Here is an 11202-nt window from a genome sequence, read left to right as displayed (position 1 = left end):
CCTTTAACCTCTTAATCTTGATTATCTCTTTAGAGGCCCTGTTTCCAAATATAGTTGCACTGAGGGTTAGAAATCCAACATATAAATTTTTGAGGAACACAATTCAATCCATAAAAACACCCATTACATAAATGGCTATAACTTGCAATAAAAGTCGGAGTCAAAAAAAAAAAAAAAAAAGTAACTATGGTAGTTAGAAGTGTGGATGCTGGACCCAGAGGTTTAAATGCAGAGTCTGCCAATATCTAATCGCGTAAACACTGGTCAAGTTTTTTAGCTTCAGTGCATCATTCGTCAACCTTTAAGACAGAGACAACAGGAGCACCTACCTCCTAGGTTATTGTCAGTTGAAATAAGAGCTGGCTATTAGTGATAGATGAATAGTTTTAAGGATGTAATTATTCCTCTTTCTCCTCAGGATATAACATCACAGGAATCGTGAGAATAAAATACAAGAGAAAAGATGGCAGAAAACAAACACTTTAACTAAGAAGTATTAATTTATTCTATATAATAGTAGTGAAGATAGGACCAACACAGAGACAGGCAGTTTAGATTCTTAAATTTGTAGCCTAATTTGTTCTTTATTGAGCACCCCATTATGTGTCAGAAATTGTTCCAGGCACTTTGTGGAGACAACAGTGAACAAAACAGAAACCGCTATTCTCCTGAAGCTTGCATTCTAGAATGGACATATATCACCTTCGCATTTAACAACCACTTTTGGAGTTGGGAAAATGAGACATGACAAATAAAAAATTAAGAAAAAAGCCAATCAATTCACAATGTCGTACAGCACCGTTGATATTTATCACTAGCCAGAAAATACACAGGAACAATTTTAATTCTGGAACCTGTTGGATAGGCTTCCCCAAGTGCTGCCGGCGATCCCTGAGATGCAGGTTTGGGCAGACCCTACTTCTTGGCATCGGCCAACTAGTCCGCCCCGCCCAGCCTGGCCGCTGCTCCTCGCGCGGGCCGAAACCGGTGTTCGCTCTGTTGGCCCGGACCGCGGGATCACCCGCACCCCTGACTCCCCGCTGATCCACGGCGAGGCGGCACAGGCGCGGATTTTGAAGCAGTTCTGCGCGCCCGACCCGCAAGTTTTAGGTCCCGACACGGCGGTCGCCTTCAGTGCCAGTGACTTTGGCTTTGGCTGGTGTCTCCAGACCCACGTCACCAGTTTGACAGCCTTGCATCAAATCAGAGGGCGGCGCTCACCGGGAGCCCCCAGCGTCACCCGCAGCTCCGGCAGATTAGAACTCGCCTCTCCTAGCTCCTCCCCTCAGTCCCATTTAAAACTCCCATCCGCTTAACCGAAAAATTAAGAGTGGGCTCAGTTTCTGCACCGCCTTCTTTTACTGCAAGATGGTAAGTGAGGAGCTGGCGTTAGCTAGTCCGCTGGCGAAACCTGGGGCTCTGAGAACTAGTAAGTTTTACAGCTAGAATTTCTTCCACTTTGGAAACAAGATTTCTCTACCTGCCAATGACGACAGGTCTTTTCTGTTGCCCATCTCCTTTTCATCTCCTGCATCCTTTCATATCTGTCACTCTGTCTCTGTCTCTGTCTCTGTCTCTGTCTCTATCTTATATTCTTGTCTTGTCTCTCGTCTTCTGTTCTCTCTCTCTTCTCTCTTTCTCTTTCTCCTCTCCCTCCTCCTCCTCCTCCTCCTCTTCCTCTCTCCTCTCCACTTTCTTTCTCCCTTTCTCTCTTCCTTTATCCTCTGTATTATTTCTACTCTCTGTACTTTCTCCCAGCTTTCTCCCCCTGTACACCTGCACTCACTTTTCATTCCACTTCTTCCTCTAGATTATGCACATATTTGCAAACACTTGGACTTCAACTAGTCTAGGGGTATTTGGAGTTTTCTTCTCAGATGTCAATTGCATAATAGTTCAGCTCTAATTCCAGTAAAAACCTCAGGGAAATAGGCTACAAATATCCTTTTAGAATAAAATAGCACTTGATAAACTTGTGGCTAAATTTCTTTGGTCTGCACTGTGCAAGCTGGACCTACTTCAATACAGGACTTATTCAAATCTTAATTTATCGAGAACATTAACAAAGTATGACTTTTTTAATTTGAGTTTTTTTTCTCTTCTTATTTGTCTTTTCTCTGTTTTATGTTATGCTCCACCCCCCACCCCGAAAGTCTTCAAGTCAACAAAAGACTTGTAGTGGTCAAAATGTTTGTCCAAGTTGGGCTCTGCTGAAATGAATGGCTTTTACCTGATTAAACATTGACAAATAATTAAGAATGGGCTGTTGTACAAATTAACCTAGGAAGACTGCTGCATACTTGCCCCTGCCTGGACATTTGGAAAGACAGTGTGTTTGAGGTTTGAGGAGTCAGGGATGGGTGGGTGTTTTCTGGCTTAGAACACAGTGGAGACTACTTGCCAGGCAGTTAAGAGTGGCAAGATAACATTGGAAGGGTATTGAGATCTAGTAATGGAAAGGCCTAAAGCTTGCTGTCTCTGCTGACCAACTTATTTCAGCTTTGATTATATGTTTACTTGGAGTGACTTTATGCTCTCATAGTTAGAGTTAGGAGTTAGGAGTAATATTTATTAGTGATCTCTGGAATATATCTATATATCTATCTCGAACCATTTAAATCACCACAGGATTCATCCAGCAGCATTTAAAGCCAGAGAAAGAAGAAAGAGACAAATGAGGCAAATTTATAATTCAGAAAGTAAGAAACTAAAATAACAAGGTTAGATTATATGTTATGTTCTGTTTATTTCAGCTCTGGCATTCTAGAATCCTTATCTTTCAAAGCTATTGGAAATATAATTAAGATATTTACTAGAAAGTCAAATAGTTCTTATGTCTTTAAATCATTAAGTAGAATTTCATTTACTTAGATCCTGGGTAGCCTCTTAGATGACTCATACATGGCAATAGAAAATAGCCCTGGATATTTACAAATTTGGTCCATTTGACACTAGCCTGTTCTTTACTGAAAGGCCTAAGGAAAGTGCTAGGTAAACCAAGGAAGTGATTCCTTTCTAGTAATTATATTTTGACAATTCAAAATTAATCTAGGATCTATACTTAGCACCTTCACTGATTTTGATGCACTGCATGTAATTTCTGCATCTTTCTCTTACTCTTTCCTCCCTCCAAATTCCCTTCACCCCATCTCCTGGGAACCTCCCTATCTCTCATACTGAATTTCACAGAACACCGTTCTGCCTTGCCAAGACCAGTACTTTGTAGGAGGCCAGAGCTGTAATTGCCCGTATTCCACTACAACGTCAGAATCTAGTGTTGACGTTTCCACGGAGACTTGGGTCTCTTTCTGGGCTACTGGTCTCCTGGACAACAAAGAGCCCCAACAAGCACCACAGGCACAGGGTAAGTTCATCTCTTCTGCTTTCCTGGTAGATCTAAAGCCCTTTTCCAACACCCATCATTGCAAAGCATCATGGGCTGAAACTCTAGAAGAGGAGATGATATGGAAAGTTTAAGAAAGCCCAAAGACTCCTGCATTTTACAACCTAAATAACCTGTTCTTTTATACTTGCCAAATAGTGAAAATGGGGTTCTTCCTTTTGCCTACTGCACAATATGTATTTCTCCCTATACTTTACAATTCTTGAAGATTTCCAACTCACTGAGGAAGCTGGGTCTGGGTCAAAGTTTTATAAACAATACTAGTGGGATGCTTTTGGAGTCAAGATGCCAGTTGAAGCATTTCTTTTAGAATTCAGGAAAGTTTCCCTGGGAATGAGAGAAAAGCAAGGAAACATACTAACTTAATCTTTTATTTCATAGAGGAAATTCTATGAACGGTGTCCTGTAAGTGGAAAAAAATGATTCCTTTTTTTTTTTTTTTGGCCTAAAGAAGACTTCCACTTTGGAAGGAAGTATAGTAGAACATTGAATGGAAAATTGCAGACTAATATTTACCTGGGGCTATAAACAATATTTATAAATATTTTAAAAAATTCTATATTAACACTCAAGTTTCTGGGAAAACTCTCAGATGCTTTAAAATTAAATATCTGCACCGTTGGCTCTGCCACATGATTATTTTTAGAATCTGAGAAAAGACACAAAAAGCTCCAAACTATTGAAAAAACATGTATATATCAGGAAGTTTTTCAATTCTAGCTTTCTATTACAAGAGACAGAGAAACAGAATGCCCAAGAATATGAAACCAGTGTACAAAATTTTATTCTTGTCTGCTTACTCATCATTCTACTTTATAAAAAAAATTTCAGTAATATTTAAGTTTAAATAGAGGAAGGCAAGAGTCAGAACTGTACTAGGTGAGGAAAAGAAATTAAAAGTAAACTAATTAGCATGTCCAAGCATAGTTTGTTCGTTTTTTTTGGGGGGGGAGGAGTAGGTATAGCTTACTGTTGAATATGAAAAAAAAAAAAACTCGTTAGAAAAATCATAAAAAACACACAGAGAATGACATTTGAAATACATGTGTTTGAATTACAGTTTTAAGATTTTCATCAAGGTCTTCAGAGAAGCAAGTTCCAAATTAAAGTAGAAAGTGCCACCACATGGAATTCTGAATGAACGCTCTCCGTCATATTTACCTGACAGGCAGATATGCAGAAATTTTCATCTGGGGAAAATGGTAGCATCAAATATAGAATTTTATTCTAGAGTCAAATACTGTATTATCAAGCACTAAAGCTTAGAAAATAAGATAGAAACTTGGAAAACATGGTGGAATTGCAATGTTATGCCTACTGGAGAATCAATAAATATTTAAATGAATTAATAATGCAGATGAAACCGTCTTTATCAATTTAGCCAGCAGGAATACATGTGTTAGGAAGGACTGTGACTTCTTAGCTCCTTAAAATTCACCTCTGTAGTCACTTTGGAATAATCTATAAATATTTGTCTTTCATGGCATGCATGACCCTTCTGAAAGCTTTAAATACTTTGTTTTCCTGTGTGGAGGCAATAGTTATTTATAGAAAGGCAATCAAACCTATTAAATTTGCTGAAATTCTTTGGTGAATTCTTTATTACGCAAAAACTGGGTTTTTCTCAGTTACCCATTTGATGTTTTCACGTAGAATCATCTAGTGACTCGAATTTCCCCTTTCCTAACTCTTGTTCGTGGGAAGAGGCTCAACTTTCCTCTCAGCTCTACAGGAACAAGCAGGTATGTACAGATTATCAAAACATTACGACCAGCCATTTTCCATGTAGTCCATTCTTCATGTTGTCCCCTAATGTCACACTACTTATTTTCCTTGTTAAATTTATATATTGACTTTCAGTTTAGAACCAAAGTGGATATATGTCCACAGAGTGATCAAATTTAGGTGAAAATGTCATAGAAAAAAGAAACTAAAACCAAACCAAAACAAAAAAACCACCACCAACAATCAAAATCCTCTAGAAAGACATGAAGTCAAGCCCCGGCTTTGCACACATTTTTGTTGTGTGGTCTCTTAAATCTTTTTCTTTATCTGTGAAATCAGAATATTTGTGCTGCCTTTCTCAAAGAGCTGTTGGAAAGACTAAGTGATATAATGAGTGTGATAATATTTTTAAACCATAAACATACTTTATCACTTGGAGAAGGGATAATGATTATAAAAGTTTTTACAAAGATTGCTTCATATCCCATGTTTTTTTTTGTTGTTATTCCTGAAAGAATAGTTTAATTTAGTGAGCTGCCTCAACCTGAGGCTGAGGGAAGCCAATCCACACTTTTTTTTCTCCTTTTTTGTAATGTGTAAGGAAGGAGTCCAACAAAACCTTTCTAAACACCTTTTTCTATATTTAAACAGTTGCACACAGTTCATTTTCCTACATACCTTCCCTTGTGGTTACAATTTAAAAGCCATATAATCTCTTCAAACACTTTGCAATGAATAAAAAACTCCAGAGCACAAAACTGAACAATCAGGTGGTAGGTGGGTGTAGACTGAATTTAAGTCTCTGAGGACGAGGGCTCCCTGAGGTTGAGTTCTTAAAACAAACAATAATAATCAGATTTAAATAGGTTAAGGATCAGTGACATTATTATAAGGTTACAAAGTCAATATAGTGGAGCAGCCTTCACCATTGTCTACTTTTTGCAGCTCCAAGATACTCTGGTGCAGAAGGAGGAAGAACTTGCTAGGTTACATGAAGAGAATAATCACCTCAGACAATACCTGAGTTCTGCTTTGGTTAAATGTCTTGAAGAAAAGACCAAGGTATGCAACTATCCCCTTTATAAGGACAGATTGGTGATTTGAGAAGGGAGACCATTTGGGTAAAGCTTCTTAGTTAAATGTAGGAAGTGTACTAAACAATGTGATTTCAAATGCATTTATAGGATGGATGGATTTTTCTGAACAAAATATAGCACTTTTGCAAGAATTTTTATGTATCATTCCTTGGAAGTATCTAGATTGCAGATTTTAGTCATATATTACAAAAGGAGTTGCTTAAGAATAAAACACCAGTCAAGAGAATTGCTGAGACAACAGAAGTTAATCAAAAGACAGAGTAGGATGGAACTTCTACCTAGTTAGATTCCATTGGAGAGGAATCACATCTGAGAGATAGTTCTTTTAATTATCTGTTTGACTTTTGGTAAATCATCATCACTTAGAGTCTCAGTTACTTTCATCTGTAAATGGATGGGCTAAAAGATCTTTTAAGAATCTTTCCAGCTCTAAAATGTTATGAATATTACTGTAGCCCAGGTCTCTTGACTAACAATTATATATCGCTAATTACACTATTTTTTAAGGAACGTTTTTTGTTACTGTTTTAAAATGAACTATTCCTAACTCAAGGGTAAATAGCCTGTCCATAGTCCTGTTTTGTTCTTCTTCATTTCTTTGGGTTTTGTACTTTTTGTTATTTGCCATTCTTGCTTCTATCATCAATCTTTACCTCACATTATTTGGTATTACTTAATCTAAATTGATGATATTTCTTACTACTCTTACTAGATATAACAGTTCAGAGAAGAAAGGATATACTATATTTGATTCCTTTACTCTTCAGTTAGCTTTGTTAGAAAAAGGAGCACATCTCACAGTCATTAGCCTGGGCTCTTAAGTCCAGAAAAAGAACAGTTATTAACTTAGTCAGTGATATTTGTTAGGCAGTTTTTCCTCTCTTGTTCTCAATTTTGCAATGTAATATAATACAAATCACATGGGAGCGCTATGAAAAATAATGAAATAAGAGGAAGTGGTGTTACATAGTGTTTCAATCAGTGGTTCTGCCTAGATTAGGATGGTTTAGGTGTAAACCTAGGCTGCATGATCCTTAGCACTTAGCAAGTCACTATGCCTATGCCTCAGTTTCTTCATTAAAGGAGATTTTAATACTTTAATAAAATAAGATCATGCATGTAACCAATTTTTAATACATGATATTTGCTATTATTTTCATTGCAATAATAGTCATTACTTCCCTTAATTGAAGACATAACTCACTCCTTTCAACTTTTAAACGACTTGTAAAAAATATAAATTTGAGTTTATAGGTGATAACTTCTCATCATAGATTTTAATTTAGAAACAGAAGCTAATCCAGTTTTACATGTGTGTGTGAGAAAACAAACATTTAATCAAGTTTTCTAAGGAATTAAGGTAACTAGTAAATGTTTGAAGGAGGTGTAATTAGACAACAGAAAAGAAAATAATCTTGCCTAATTACCTGACTATGTATATTTTCAAATATTACTTCCCCAGAAATTGTTGTCATCGTATGAGTTCTCCAAAGCATATGGAAAATTCAGAAAGAGGAAGAGGAAACCCAAAGAACAAAGATATTTTCCTCCTGAGATCCCCCATCGCAAAAATGCCAAGAGAAACCTCTCTAGTGAATTTACTAACTGTGAAGAACAACCTGGGCCCCCTGTGGATCCCTGGGTCCTTCAAACACTTGGGTTAAAGGACCTCAATACCATTGATGACACTTCATCAGCTAACTACAGTGCCCTCTCCTCTCATCCCAGAAGAATCACCAGCACATTTACCCAGTTTCCAGAGGATATAATTGATTATGAAAATGCCCCCACAGAGGATTTGCCAATGGACTATGGAAGTGACATAACGATCTCGTCTCACAGCACTGCCAGCCACAGGGACAATTTTCACTTCCTTCCTCACTTTTCAAATCCCCCAGGAGAGCTGCAAACTCTTCCTTACTATACTTGTGACGTGTCACCCAATAAGACAGAGATGGCATTTTCCACATCCCTGAGCCCTCATTGTAATGTGAAAACTCATTCCTTCCACCAGGGACAAGCATTTGTTCGTCGAGATGAGGAAGGAGGCTGGAAGTTTACCTGGGTCCCAAAACAGTCTTAGTGACCTCTCTTCTATCAGAAAGACTACTATGAACTCTGTTTACAAAGACCTTTCTTGCACTTGAACCTAACTATGTGGAATACAGAAGCTATTTCCCAGACTGTCTCCTGCCATTTTAAATGTCACTCTCAATTACCCACTTAAATCTGCAGGGAATGGCTTCCAAGAATCCATAATGAAACATGCCTGCTCTTCTTTCAACTAAATTTAACTTGTTTACACACCAACACCTGCTGTCAACTTCTCCCTTTGCCCTATATTTGAAAAGGTATTTTCCAATTGCCTATATATTCCTTTGAGACCTACATATCCTGTTCCAATTTTAACGAGTCTAACATATTTTCTCCTTTCATCAAGCAGTTTAAATGTTCATAGATTTCACCCTTTCACTGATATCCCTCTCCTGTTGTCTTCATTTCTGAAAACTGCCTTTAGAATGAGCACCATTATTGCCCCAAGTACCTGTTGTTGAGTGTTCAAATAGCTGGAGGTGGGGTAGAAATGTGTCTTTGCCCATCACCATTGTTGAAGACATAATTTAGATATGGGTAATATTATGTGTAGTGCATTTCAGTAAGTTGAGTGTTCATGGTGGAGTTGACAAAGTCTCTTCAAACAGCTGTAACTCTACTGATAAGCAATACCATGGATTAATTAAAAGATTAAAGAGAATTAACATTACTTCGAAATGCCCATGGTATATCAGCTTCTATAGATACCTGGCATTGTCTCTTTAACTAATATGGCTCAAACAAGAACATTTTTGAAAGACTTAGTAACAGAATAAGTTATCTTTCTAACTACCCAGTTGCTGACAATCTTCTATTTCTGAAAATACAATCTAGCCTAGTTCTGCCATTGTCTTACTCATTCATTCATTCATTCATTCATCCATCCATCCATTCATGTATTCATTTTTTCATTCATTGACCCACCTAAAATATTTATAGAACACCTACTATGTATCAGGCACTGTGCTATCAGGTGGTGATAAAATGTGAGCAACTTAGACACTCTGGCCACTCTCATTAGATTTAGATCGACACATCTGTTATGACCTCATGAAAGCTACTTGCCTAGTGTGAAGATGCAGTTTTCTCAGCTGCAGATTACAAAAGTTGAACTAGATAATCACTAATGTTCTATGAATTGAGGCTAGATTCCATCAGCTTTACTCCAACACTGCCATCCCAGTTCATTCTTCTCTTTAATTTTAATAGGCACTGCAGGTATGTTGGGTAAACTTTATATATAAGTAAAAAGAAATGTGAGCCAGTTCTAGAAACCACTGCTCTGATCATAGTATTTTTTTTTTTTTCCAGTATGAGCCCATCTTACAGGTTAATTCATCTGTGTGAGAATAACTTGCATCTAACAAATAGAAACATTAATTTTAAATAAGTGCAAAGATTTAATGCAAATGTTGATGTCAAAGACTTCTTTCTTCCTAAATTAAAAAAAAAATGCATTCTTAGGGCTCATGCTACTTTTTCTTCTATCTTTCTCAAACAACTGTACAAAACACAGATCTATGCCTGTGTTTTTTGGACTAACCTCAATTCATGATAAAATCCACCATGTTGAACCTCTTTCTCATTTTTTTCTTTTTCACCTCTCAATATGTCACTTTGTACAATCAATGCCTGAGAGCGTGAGTATGCTGTTTAGAATTATTTGTAGTTAAGACATGCCTTTCGTCATTGTTACTATTTGGTTTTTGCTTTATTTTGGTGATCTATTTGCTAAGCAAATAATCTATTTTATAAAGTTTTATTACCACCCAGTTTACTTTAAAATTAATGAATGGAAATCCAAGATATTAACTAATGTTATTCTCCAGAGTATTTTAATGACTTAGGAAGAGATAGAACATATTCGATTTTCTTAAAAAAATAAATGCCTTTCAAATTCTAGTATCTGTGCCATTCATGAGTAAAATTTATCTCATTTTAATATAACACATTTAAGAATTAGAATTGATTGTACTTTAATACGCTAGGAATCAAGAAAGCAACACAACAATTTTGAACGTCTAAATGATCAAGCTGTAAGATAAAATTGACCAGTCAATAGATATTTATTTTGCATTTTTATGTGCCTTACCATGTGTTATGCACCATGAGGAAACACCCAGGCTTAGCATAATGCATTTGGTACATAAATCAAAGTCACATAAAATGTAATAACTTTTAAATGAAACTTGGTCTCAGTCTGGCTTAAAGAAATTACAGCACACTTGTAAATTATGATAACTTGCCCTCACTTATATTATGGATGGTAGCATGGAAGAAAATTACCACATCTTCCTGCAATCATATCAACACATTTTATATTCATTTGAATTATGTATAAAAAATTACTTTGTTAATGTTCGAGAAATTGGAAATGTCTCTCATCTGAGCATGTTTTAATTTTTGTGGTTTTACCATGCTTCTCCAGTAAACTATGGTTAATATTTTACTAATATAAAGTGAAAAATAAAAACTACTTTTGTGATTGTGATGAATATTTTTATATTGTATATAAGATTTTCTAAAAATGGATTTCCTTCTCTTAACCATAATCTTGTTGATTTGCACCTCTTTTGTTTGATGTATATGGCCAGACTTGTATCTTCAGCATTTCGGGTTTAATGTTTTTTTCTTTGTCAGGATACCTTAATGAGGCTTTCAGATGTTAAGTGGCTTAAAGAGTCAAGTGCTTTGTGGGTACAGTACTCTCTTACCTAATCTCCCATGAAAATTATAATCCAGTATCAATTTTTAAAATTTAATGGAATTTCAAGTGTTCTTTGATCACCTGAAAATAAATCATATTTGTATATCACTAATATCTGGACAAAAGGGCAATTGGAAAAACTATAATTTTAAAAAATTGGAAGAAAAAAACTATGT

The 11202-nt window shown here is 36.3% G+C and overlaps 1 protein-coding gene across 1 annotated transcript; it reads left to right on the top strand.

Annotated features, from left to right (window-relative positions):
* The first annotated feature begins 1282 nt into the window (after positions 1-1282).
* Positions 1283-10137, top strand: GMNC (geminin coiled-coil domain containing). The gene is made up of 5 exons (XM_039850577.1): positions 1283-1371; positions 3190-3364; positions 5057-5145; positions 6074-6190; positions 7688-10137. The coding sequence occupies exons 1-5, from the start codon at positions 1369-1371 to the stop codon at positions 8306-8308; spliced, it is 1005 nt and encodes a 334-aa protein (XP_039706511.1). The 5' UTR covers positions 1283-1368; the 3' UTR covers positions 8309-10137.
* The last annotated feature ends 1065 nt before the right edge of the window (positions 10138-11202 follow it).

The sequence above is a fragment of the Pteropus medius genome, unplaced genomic scaffold (assembly GCF_902729225.1).
Source record: "Pteropus medius unplaced genomic scaffold, Ma_sr-lr_union100, whole genome shotgun sequence".
NCBI lineage: Eukaryota > Metazoa > Chordata > Mammalia > Chiroptera > Pteropodidae > Pteropus > Pteropus medius.
The sequence above is the reverse complement of the archived record's forward strand: the minus strand, read 5'-3'. Positions and strand labels throughout refer to the sequence as shown.

Bases quoted from the DNA above. Each gene is read 5' to 3' on its own strand.
- GMNC (XM_039850577.1), top strand. The intron at 5,146-6,073 runs GTATGTACAGAT...TACTTTTTGCAG, and splicing joins AGCTCTACAGGAACAAGCAG to CTCCAAGATACTCTGGTGCA. The intron at 6,191-7,687 runs GTATGCAACTAT...TTACTTCCCCAG, and splicing joins GTCTTGAAGAAAAGACCAAG to AAATTGTTGTCATCGTATGA.